The sequence below is a fragment of the Lonchura striata genome, chromosome 2, assembly GCF_046129695.1.
Source record: "Lonchura striata isolate bLonStr1 chromosome 2, bLonStr1.mat, whole genome shotgun sequence".
Taxonomy (NCBI): Eukaryota; Metazoa; Chordata; class Aves; order Passeriformes; family Estrildidae; genus Lonchura; species Lonchura striata.
Window position 1 is genome coordinate 70,350,546 of NC_134604.1, and position 12,387 is coordinate 70,362,932.

Sequence of the window (12,387 nt, forward strand, 5' to 3'; positions counted from 1 at the left end):
GCACAGTTCTGTGAAAATGATCTGTACTAGCCTCAGGGATTTTCACAGGACATTTTTCTTTTCCAGATCATTTTGGGACTGAGGGGATACAAAAGGTGCCACCCTGTTGGCAAATCTGAGGAGGCAGTAATCTTCATGGAAGTGTGAGAGGGATAAAGAAATAACCTCTTAACCCTGCTAATCTGTGGCCTGGACACCATCTCTAGCTGTATCCTAAGGGTACAGTCAGGCAGTATATCTGAACTAGGCTAAAAGATAACTGCTGCCAAAAAGTGCCAGGCAGCCCCTCTTCCCTTTCCACTTGGGTGCATTCCTGCTGTTTCCCTTGGAGCAGGTTTAGCTTTTTGAAGAGTGGACCACAAACCTTGTTTGTTTTCTGCATGTTTTTATTCTGGGGTTTGCCTTTTCAGTTTGCCCCAGTATTTTGTGGCTTTTTTGTGAGTTGTGTCTTGCTGGACTGAGTAGGACCCAAAAACTCTATGGTCGGAGCACCTAGGAGGTCAATCCTAAAATGGGAAAGAGTTCTCAGCCCCAGCTCTGACAATCTGCTAATCCCTCCAGACACTAGGATAAATGCTGAAAGGATATTTGAGACTTCCACTGCTGGACATAAATCAGTATCACATTCTATAGGAGAGTTCAAGAATGCCTATAGAAAGTTTATGATTTGCATTAAGGGCTTTGTGGGTTCCTGTACTTTCCTTGTATTGTTTTGTTCCCTATGGCTAAGGCAGTACCCAAACTTCCCACCCCACCGTGCACCCCCCAGCAAATAGGTCTTAGGTACACATTGCAATGTAAATAGATGCCGAATAAGTGGCCAGAATAATTAAGCTTTAAAATTCTAGCCGAAAATCCATTGTCACACAAAAAGAACCATACAGATAAGAAAGAGGTAATGAGAACAGCCTTTTACTGTCTGCATTTAACCATAAATGCTGGCCAGAATTCAGGAAGGATTAGGTGTTTCTACAGGAACCAGAGCATTTGCAAACATAGCACTAAGCAGCTGCTAATGCCTCTGGGCCAGAGCCCATTTCTTGAGTTCATTCACTCCTTTGCTTTCTGAAACACCGTTACTTAAAGGCCGTAGGACTTTTCTGCCATTTCGTCAGTGCAGAGGTTTGTCTTCAATAGCGGGTCTAGTGAACGTGCTTGTGCAACTTTCTGTTATTTTATGAAATCCTGTGGATGATGTTGTCAAATTCCTACAATTCTTAGTTATCTATGTGCGGTAAGATAATCTAATTATTATATAATTTTAAAGTAAACAGTGCAAGCTGGTTATTTTCACATTTTAGTTAGAAGTTCCCAGAAAAACAAAGCTAAACAGATTTAGCACAAATGATATTGAAAAATAATGTAGAACATACATTAGACTTCACACCCCACCCTTACCCCCAATCAATAGCTTATTTCATGGATCTGGGCTCAATTTACAAAAAGAAGAGTGACATTAGTACTTACAGTTTTGCTAACATTGGAATATTTGTTTGGTGTGCACAATGCACAGAAATAAATCAGTTTAACTTCTTGTATATTCTATTGTTTCTTGCTAGATGATGATACATTATTCCAAGTTGAGTTTTTGTGTTAGTGAAAACTCTTGTGACAATACTACACATAACAACTCTGATTTTCTATACCCAGTGGTTTACAATCTGTAGGACAAGGAGCGTTATCCCATTTGACTCTGAGAGCTCAGGCACAAACTAGCTTAGATGGAAATTTAATACTACAAACAACCTAGAGCGACTGGGGGCTGCTGTTGTGCTGTCCCACTGCACTGCCCAGCCATCTGCCTGGACTGTATCCAGCAGTTGCACAACTGTAGCCAGGTCAGCTTAAAAAGCTGATGATATGGAAAACGATGGCCTTTGGGTGCATTGCTTTTCAACTGGATTAGCCTGCTGAAACGGCTGCCTCAGTTGCCTCAGTACAGTTGCAGTGCCAGGCGAACACAGACTGGGGCAAGGGATGCAAGGAAAAGATGAGGGTGACACTCACCTTGAGCCTTGTAGCTCATGGTCACCAGATGCTCAGGTGCAGTGTCAGACTGAGCTCAACAGCAAGACCAAAGAAGATCTGGACAGAAGTGTAGCTCCCTCACACCAGCTTGGAGCCAACAGAACTACAAACACTTCCAGTAGTTCCATGGGTTTCACTGGATCATCCTTGGAGCCAGAATACAGGACTAGTAGCCCACCCTTTTAGACCTTTACCAAACCATTTCTACTGAAAATATTTTGTCTTCATATGCACGGTGAAATGGACACCAAAGCCAGAAATTTACAACAGAGCTTTACAAACTTCATAATAACTTCCAGTCTCTTAAAACATATAAAACATGTAAAATAGCACCTATATAGTTGGTATGGGGTCGGTATATGAGCTGGTGGTAATCTGAGAAATACGTACTGGTGCTGGGACAATATTTCAGAATCTATCCTTAAAAAGTGTAATGAAACGTCATCAAAGGCTATGACTTCCAAAGCTGTGAATGCACATTTAAGCTTCTCCTTTCTTTCCCTCTTCTCTTTTCTCATTTAAATGACAGCTCTGGAAATTATTCTCAGCTACAGCCCAGTAAAAAGATGTGGATTAAGAATTTACCTGATTTTTTTTTTTTGTTTCGTTTTGTTTATGTTTTGTTTGTTTTGTTTTGTTTTGTTTTTTGCAGAGGAAGGGGGAAGAAGAGAATTAGAATGATGTGTTGAGGGGAAGGTTATGGTCAATCGTAATGAATTTCAAGGCTGAAGGAAAATGCTTGTTCTCATTTTATGTGCTCTGCTGCTTCCAAGCTTAAGCACACATTTAACCCTGATCAGAGAGAAAGTTGTCTTTAGGAAATAATACACAATTAGACCTTGAAAGATATTTGTAAATCAGGTAGTTTTTAAGGCAACATTGAGTTACAACACTGAAACAACAACACTTGCTTGTAAGACTCTTTTCAACTCGAGATACCAAGGTTCAGGTTTTGTTATTTTACCCCCCACCCCCATCCTTTTGCAACTGGGGTCAAAAAAGCCCTGCAGGGTAGCATGGTTTGCACAAGCCTGCCAGGCTGCTCCCATAGCCTAAATTACCAGTAAAAGGGCTAGAAATCTGTATGCAGGTCTGTGTAGGGGGGCAGCAGTTTGGATGAGGGGATGCATTAAAACCCATTAAACCCCACGTGATCCCTCCAGCACAATTCTCTTTTATCTTTCTTCTCTCCACTGCCCGGAGACTAAAGAGCTCATCTCCATAGGGCTCATCTCCATAGAACTGGGAAAGCAAAGTCTTCCACAGGCTTTACTTGTTTCTGACCCTCTGCTCTTTCTCACAGTATCTGTTGTAGATTTACAAAATTAGTTGGGAACTTTTAAAATGTTTTAACGATCTTTAGAGAAATCAGATAAATATATATTAATAAGTTAGAGGGAAAATACAAAACATTTTATGACCTCCTGAAAAGTTCCTAATATTTTACTCCACTTAGAAATGGGCTGTTTATCTGAATAATGATTTTCCCCTCCCTTTTACTTCAAAGACTTCTGGAAGTCCTTAATATCTGCTATAATGAAGCAACCCTTTGATTTGTGTGGAAAATCTAGTGTATAAACGTCTAGTCTCTTTATTTCTTCTTTGGACAAATACAACAGCACAAACAAGCACGCTGCACGCTGGATAAATATTTTGCATAATGAATTGTTTTATGCAGAGGGCTTCTGAAGGGGTCAAAAACTTAAATGTGGTTACTATGTCAACAAACGGCGGGATTTAGGCTTTTTTCTCAAGGACTTACGTCTGCAGAAGACTGGGGGGATAATTTATGGAGCGTGTTGTGCTGACACCCTCCCAGCTGTTCCTCCCCCCGAGCGGAGCAGGCCGGGGAAAGGCTCCGGGGGCAGCGGTGCCTTCGGGGACCCCGGGCGCTCGGAGGGCTGGGAATCGTCACGGAGGGAAGCCCGGCTGCTGGCAGGGGCGGTCCGGGGAGGGCGGGAGCGCCCCTGCTTTTCTTCGCGCTGAGCGGAGATCCTTACGTGGTGTTTGGGAAAGCTTTGTGCATGCATCTGCTGCGCTTTCTGAGGAGTCGGCAGAGCGGCAAGGCAGGTATTTTCTCTCACGAGTTAGTTTCCTTTCGTGCTCTTTCTCCGCTCCTTCGCCAAGTTACGAGCGCCCACCAGCATCCCGCTCCTCCGAGCGTGGCCGCCGCTGCCGTGTCCCGGGGGCTCTGGGGACACCAGGGGGGAGCGGGGCTGTGCGGGCTGCCCGGCACATCCCTCGGAGCTGCCGTGTCCCGGGGGCTCTGGGGACACCAGGCGGGAGCGGGGCTGTGCGGGCTGCCCGGCACACCCCTCGGAGCTGCCGTGTCCCGGGGCTCTGGGGACACCAGGCGGGAGCGGGGCTGTGCGGGCTGCCCGGCACACCCCTCGGAGCTGCCGTGTCCCGGGGGCTCTGGGGACACCAGGCGGGAGCGGGGCTGTGCGGGCTGCCCCGGCGCGCCCCTCCCGGGAGAGCCTCGCCGCAGCCGCGGGGCTGTGCGGCTCTGGGATCCCCTGGGACTGCGGCCCGCGCAGAAGTCTGAAACGTAATCCACGCTCGAGTGATGCCATCCCCAGTTTGGGGGTTATTTGGGGGTCGTGAGCGCTTATGTTTTTTGTTACTGCATGCGTCAGGTCTTGTATGTGCATGTGGAATTCCTGTTCATGTCTCATCTCTCATTATTATTGGAAATTAGTTAGGATGGCTGAGGAATAGTATAAGTTGCTGAGGGGGATTTAAGTGTTGTGTGGGACATGAGGAGATGTGCTGGAAGCCGCACATGTGTAGCTGGAGTTTTTTGTGCAGATGCTCCACGTCCTTCTCCTGTAGAGCTGCCCATGGCTCATAACTCCTTTTCCAGCACAGATCTCTGGCAATTCCCCCACCTTATCCTTATGTATCACAGCTAATCTCATTTGCGACAGTTAGCTCACAGGATTTTGAAATTCATCACACAAGCACATTTTTTACTGTGAAAGTGAAGCCAGTGTGTAGCATTTTCTGCTTTCTTTACACCCACAACTCAGAGTCTTAAGAATCTTCTGCCTCCTCAACTCCCTGAAACAGAAAATGGGGCCTCATGTATCAGACCAAGAACAACCATCTCAGTGCTCCTGTAGGAAAAGAACAGCTGTGTGGAAAGATCAATAAACACCACCAGTTGCTTCAAAAGTCGTAAAATGGAAAGACTACACAAAATAAAACGTGTGGCAGGAGACTGGCTCCAGACACTGCAGGAGAACTCCTGGGAAATGTAGTAATTAGTGGGAAGTCTCAGACTTGTTTTCTTTCAGTGGTTCCATGCATAAAAATATTTGGTTTAGGAGATGAAATCACAGTGGCAGGAAGAAATACCTGTGTGAAATGAAAGCTTGTTTATGCTTAACACTTTGGAGAAATGGCTCATGATGGTTTATGTCAGTGAAAATAAAACACAGTGCTGCCAAGGCCACAGATCTCAGGTGGGCTGTGTATGTGCTGGCTGGTCCTGCGAGCTGAAAGTGTCTGGGGCTGCTTTGGTTTTTTTCACTCTTTTAAAAAAAAAAAAAGTGATAACCTGTTTCAGTGAAGTTTTCTTTTTTATACCTGCCTTTTCACATTACTGTAACTCTTTATTACTGTAGCTCTTCATTCTTTTGTTTAATCTGCATATTTCCCTAAGTTTTTCTTCATTGCCGAGAGAGGAATCATTTGGGAAGGCCCAGCTTGCTGTCTCTCTTGCCTCTCCAGGTCACCACTTGGAGGCCCCATTGTCATCTTCACAGATCTCTCCTCCTGACCCTTTGCTCTCCTCAGCCACTCAGGATGTGATGGTCCTTCCTCATTGCTTTCACATCTCCTCCAGCCTGGTCCACTTTTTCTCTCCTACCTGGATCCTGGTGCTGCTTTCATGCTCGCATTGGCCAGCCTGTGCCACCTCCTTCTAGCTCTGTCACCACTTTGGGGACTGTTGTTTTCCCCAAGCCTTATCCGAGACCACTCTGTCACAACTACTTTCCTAAGGAATGCCACAGGTTCCACAACAGTGTTCCTGTAAAGGAGAAAGAGCTGCCTGAGGTTCTAGATTTTCTGCCAGGCACGGTGTGCAGAATTAATGCAGTACTCTGAGTATATTTACTCCATTCAAGTGGCTGTAGATGTACCCAGTGATTCCTCTGCCTGTACAGAGCTTAACAGGAGTAGGGTTGCTTTTCTTTTCTTCCCCTTCACATTTCCTCTTGAAGATTTTTGACAGCTGTGTGCCCCTGAGCCTGGGCCTTGAGGTGTGACTGGGAGACAAATTACATTTTCCAAATGGTTATAAAGCTAAATCCTAAAGTTAAAATAATTGGTGTTGTGTAGGGGTCTGAATACATGTGAAAACTTAACAGTAGAATAATGTAGTAACTTAAAGCTCTTCAACTCACATTGTAGGGATTTGCAAGGGGTTTGGAAGGAGTGGGTAAGACCCTACATTCCCCCCAGATGCAGTGCTTGCTCCATGCTGTGTGCCAGGGCAGTCGGCCCCTCCTGCCATTTCCTTCCCTAGCTGTTTCCTGCCCCTAATCATCATATGGAAGCCTGCAGTCCAGCAAAGATGTACACCAATGTGTACATCTATGTCACTACAACAGTATTAGTAGCAGAGTGAGCCTGGCTGATTCTACTGTAATGGCCAGTGGTCTGCTTTGAGTCTCACTTCTGCAACCTTTTGCTCTTATAGAATCTCATCCAAAGCTCTCTGAATTCCCATTCACCTTGGCGGCCTTCCACTCTGCCTCACTGCAGCTAATATCATAGATAAGAGCTCCAGGATCGAGTTCTTTGATTCCACCTGAAATTAGTATAAAGTTCTTCAAAGATAAACCCTGAGAATCCTTTCATCCAGATGGCCAATAAAAATATTAAACAGGACTGGCCCCAATAGTGAGCTCTTGGAAACACGGCTGTTGACCAGATGGATGTACATTCACCATCACACTCTGGCCTCAGAGCTTTCACCCACTAAACAGTGCACCTGTCCATGCCATGAACAGCCAGTTTCTCTAGGAGAATGATGTGGTAGACACAAAATTGTGATAGACCGCACTGTGTGGTGTGGACACTTGTCACGCTCTGAACTAAAGTCCTTGTTGGAGATACAGGAATCCTGGGAAACTCTAGGAAAGCCATGTGTTTCTGCCTGTGGACAGGGATTTTGTCTTATAGACATGATGGCTCGACATGTGGGGCTATGCCCCACATCCCATGTGCAGGATGTGCACATGCATGACAGCAGAATGCCTGAGGGTCTCATTGGCTCACTGCAGCCTCTGGTGGGCTCAGTCATGGGTTATGTAAAAATCCTTGGCAAGTGGTCTAATTCCTCTTTTGCTAATAAGACTACATTTCTGGATGGAAGAAGGTACAGTTTAAGCAGGTAAGGCTCATAAGGGAATGTAAAATGAAGTTTGTTTTTCTTTGCCCTCTTCTTTCATGTCTTTAGGTGAAAAAAATTTATGGGCATAATTCCTGAAGGCATGGAGCACCACCTAGATGCACTTCTCAGGGAAATTAAGATTCATTGTAGATGTTATAAATCCTTTACAAAGGCTTTTTCCTTTTTGTTGATTAGTACAATCAGCAAGCAAATCTCAAATGAATAACAATCAAATATGCTGAAGTTGTGAGGGCTAATTGGTACTTGCTGCTTTTCTTCCAGTTTGCAGTGTCAATTCTGATAGCGGCATTACATGTCATCTGTTCTTGAAGGGGCTATAAATCTTCCCAGAAAATCACATATTTAGTTACAATTTTTTGTTTTTCCTCTCATAGAACATTAACATGCTGTCCCATGAGGTTTGAAAAGAACATTGTCTCTTTACTGTATTTGTTTCAGTCCCTGTTTCTCCTGAAGTTTTTGTCTTCTAAATATAACTGTCCTTTAGATTCCAATACACAAGGAACAGAGTGGTTTTCCAGTCCTTGATGCCTCTGTCTCTGCATATTCTGTTTTCAGAGTCCTAGAAATATGTAAGCAGAACTAATTTCCAAGAATTTATGAAGCAGCTCTGATAAACTAAGGCTGTTACTAATAAAAATCTTGGTGCCTCTTAATTAGTTGCATGGACATTTTTTGCATGCAATATTTAAAGGGAAGGAGATAAAGGGAGATGATTTATGATAATTTGAACCTTTTAATGTGACTGTATCAGAAATATTTGCAGTTTGTGATGCTTGAAGAATTATTATGAGCAAATGAAGATGCAGTATTCTTGTCTATTCCCTGCCCAAATGATAATTCCAAATACTGGATTATTTTTTTAAGAATATAGTAGCCATATAAAAGTAGATCAGCAGATAGGTGATCCAGAAGTTTTACATTTCATGACATAGTGTCACTGTAGTCAACACAATAGCAAGTATGAAAGACATAAGTATTTATGGGAAAAATCTAGGAGCTGGACACCATAATGCTTTTCCTGCCTGCTGTGATATAGGAGATTGCCATGCCTGTATGTGTCCCAGCTGAGGGGAAAAGGTCAAGGGCTGCAAGAAGAACTTGAATAAGGCCATGGAGGGTTTTAATTAGAAGATTTTAACAAGCTTCCCAACCAGATGAGAACTACATCTGTGGCGGAGCTACTGCAGCAGTGTAGAGCAGCAGCAGCAGCAGCAATCCTCATATTCTTTGTGAAGCATGGATGGACAGCTTTGGAATGGCAGTTGTGTAATGAATTTAGTAGGGGGCAGGCTCAAGACTCTTTTCTGCAACTGTCAAAAGTAAACCCATCTTCAAGGAAATCAGTGGATATTTTGTACTGCTGGGGCAACAGACAGATCATTTGCTCATGGAGAGACCTTTAGTTCTATGAGCCAATCTATTCAAAGACTAGCCAAGACAATGTAAATCCCCACCATGTAAGACTAGCAACTCAAATTGCACAGCCTAACCATTGAAATGTTATTTTAAGACTTTCTGGTCTGTTTTAGACTTAAGCAAATTATCGGACACAACTGACAAATTAGTAAAGTGAAGCAAAAAGAAGAATCACACAAGTTTGAATCTGCTGATTAAGAGATTTTATTTCTAGTTTTTACAGGTTTACCACTCTATGTACAGATTTAGAGGCTGGCACCACTTGTTAAAAGAAAATATTCTTTTTTCCTATATGAAATTGTTCTTCCCTAGCATAATGTAGAATTGTGAAATGCTGAAACAAGCATGTTGTCAGGGAGTGAACCTGGCTCATGTCATAGTCTTACACTGTATTAATCTAAGAATGCTCTGATGGATTACTATATGCACACAAGGACAAACACACACATAAGATCTTCAAGACAAAACACCAGTACCAGACGTGGTAGGTAGGTAATGAGAACATGAAAAGTGTTGTTATATTGGTTGTAAGTCTTCCTTTTGACCTTCCTGGAGGAGTTTAAATAGCTCCTATGTGTTAAACCCTATGTGCTAGAGGAGAGGTCTGACTTTGGATCTCAGGGCTTTAAGAGTGCCCATTTGAATGGCTCTGTGCTGGGTAAGAGAGACTGGGCAAGTTTGCAGCTGCATTTGTATGCTTTGCCTATTAATTTTGGGGGAAAAAGCAAGCCAAATTGATTTTTTGGTCCATCAGCTGAGCCATACTGACCTTCTGTAAAAGAATCCATGAGGAAAAAACCCAAATGCTTTTTGCCCTCCCCTTAAAAACAAAAATTACAAAGAATTCATTATTTCTATAAGGTTTATTTCTCTATAAAAACATGTTACTCTGCAATAGATGTGTTTTCTGTTACTTATTCCTGGTCTGTAGCTCCATACTGAACAGACCTGTTAAACTTCAAGACAGGGAGAAGGGGTCATTGTTGATCAGGGAACAACAGTCCTGCATCCCTGTAGAGGCAAAGGGCTGCTTAATTACAGGCTCAGTGAGTGATCTCTTTGGGCCTCAGTGGTGCTTGCCCTAACTGCCACATTCATAAGGACCATCACATCACTTTTTCCTTTTCCTGGTTCCAAACTGATCCCTGAAATTGCCTAATCTTTTACTGTGTGCAGCTACCACTCCTCTCTACTGTTGTCAACTTCTTTATGGTACATGATTCCTCTTCACTTGGAACAGAGCTCCCCACATCTCAGCTGATCCTGCCTTCAGATTTGACTGTAAAATCTTATGAAGTTCAGATTCAGACTAAAGAGTTAATTTCCCAGGCAAACCTCCTCCTTTACAAATACAAGCATCACATTTTCTGTTCTGTAGTCACATGGTTATCAGTCTGTATTTAACCATCCTTGCTAATGCACATAAAATGTTTTATTTTGGTTAGTGTTCTGTTCTGGGAGAGAGATAGTCCTTTGTATTTTTTGGTCTTTAGAGAATTTGATTTTGCTGTTGTTCTCAAAGTATTATCATTGTATGTAGGTATGCTGTTCTGGAGAAGTTGTTTCACTTGTATTAGCTGGATTATTTTAAACAGAAGGAAAATTATTTATTTATGGGTCTGAACTCCTCAATTCTTATTAGTCAAATGAAATGGTGATTCAATAGGAACACAAAACATGGCTTACTTTTTCTACCTGAAGTGTCATTACTTGAAGCCATGACAACAGACTATAATATACATTATTATGATAAGAAGAGTTAATTGTCATATAGTTTTAATAGAGCTCCAAGTGCAGTGCAAATTTCAGCAGCCATCTGTTGAACAGACAGAGTCTCCTAAATGTCTATGTACCTATACTGTTGGCACAGAGTGCCCAGTTAACAAAGAAAGTACCTATATCATTAAGAAGAATTATGTGTCTGAGGAATTACATCATTTAACATTCTTCTGTCTCTTTCCCTTCTTTGTCTTCCTGGAGGGGAAATGGAAGAGAAGAAGAATGTTATGCCTCTTGCTAATGAAAAGCCCCAAAAGTATTTTCAAAATCCATCTCTGTTCTAAGATGGGTCTCTGTTCAGGATACTTAAATCTTGAAACAATCCATTTTCTCAGTACTGCTCTCACCACATGTTCCATAGCAACGTTTGATTTTGAATTTGACTAAATTTTATGCATGTTTTATGAGAATATTTTGAGTCTTAAATAGGTTGACCATACATGGAGACAACAGTAATGAAGAGCTTGGTTTGATTAGTTCTTTAATCTAACAATTCCATTGAGCCCAAGGTTTGGTAGGAGAGCTGAGGGGTACTCAGCACACAAGAACGGCAGAGAAAGGCTGGTATCTACTGTGTCAGCAGCTCATTTTTCCTGGGTCCAACCAGGAGCAAATTCAATCCCTGCTAATAAAACTTCCTCCAAGCTGTGTGTTGGCTTGGAGCAGGCAGAGGTGAGAGAGATTAACACTTGGACAGTATCACTTAAGTCTGAGATGTTTGTCTCTGTGTCACATCTGTCCTCTCTACCTGAGTCAAGTGGAAAGTGCTTGACCTGCAGCTACAGTGCAGTCTGTGGGATCATTGTTTGGCTTCAAGGCAAGGCTCATTGATGTCACCTGGTGTTTTTGTCATACAGTCAGAAAGCCATATTTGGTATTTCTGTATTTTTTTGTCTATTTTTATTTGGTGTTATGGAAATGCTTTTTGGTCTCTGTAAACACACTGGATTTGGTTAATTTCATTAAATAAATTCAAGAGCAGTTCAACTACACTGTAGCCTGGCTTTCCAGCACAGGGCTTACCTTAAATACGCTCCTGGCTACCACCACTGCTGTTGGGAGGCTAACTTCCCACTGCACAGGTAGCATCAAGTAAGAACTAATTGGTGTGGAAGAACCAGCTGTCTTATTTAAAGCCAACTCATGTCTTTCATTCACCCAAACCATTCCATTGGATTCACCCACTGAACTCCAGCTAAAAGTGACTTTGACTTATTTACTAGGCCCTGTCAGCTGCACCCTGTTAGCTTTAATAAGTAATTGATCATTTATCTTGGTCACATTTATAATTTCTTTTCTGATTAAATTAAGGAGTAGATATTTTCACAAATTAATCATCCCAGTAATTTCTATTTTATTTGTATTCTATACAAATTGTGCTATAATTTAGCACTCTAGATTAAATTTGCCAGCACCACTTACGTATTCTGAAAGTGTTTTCTTTCATATGGCTTCCGTTTCCTGGGATGAGAAAATAAAGGAGGCTTTCATGCACATGTGGCAATAGAAAGTAAGAGTCAGTTGTAATGTTCAAAGTTCAGATGTTCAGTAACTCACTCAGGTATCCTCTTGAGGCAGCAGTGCAGAAGCTGCTCAGCTTAGTCCACATTTTGTCAGTTGTTTCCTTCTTTCTAAAGAAGGAAACTTGTCTACAAAAGAAGATTAATTTTTACCATGTTTAACATTGCTATGATGAGGAGTGTACTTCCTTATTCTCTTGCATTTTTAACTAGGTCCTA

General features: G+C 42.4%; 1 protein-coding gene across 4 annotated transcripts in view; it reads left to right on the forward strand.

The window, feature by feature from the left end:
• Positions 1-12,387, forward strand: part of SPATA13 (spermatogenesis associated 13) — a 146,287-nt gene that overhangs the window by 69,436 nt on the left and 64,464 nt on the right. Inside the window, exon 1 of one of the 4 annotated variants that reach the window (XM_021530637.3) lies at positions 3,945-4,098. The exons of 2 other annotated variants lie outside the window; for them this stretch is intronic. In XM_021530637.3, the coding sequence (XP_021386312.2) occupies positions 4,053-4,098 (46 nt within the window). In that variant the 5' untranslated portion in view covers positions 3,945-4,052. Of the gene's footprint in view, positions 1-3,944; positions 4,099-12,387 lie in introns of those variants that run through there. One more of the 4 variants, XM_021530640.2, reaches the window with a different exon arrangement.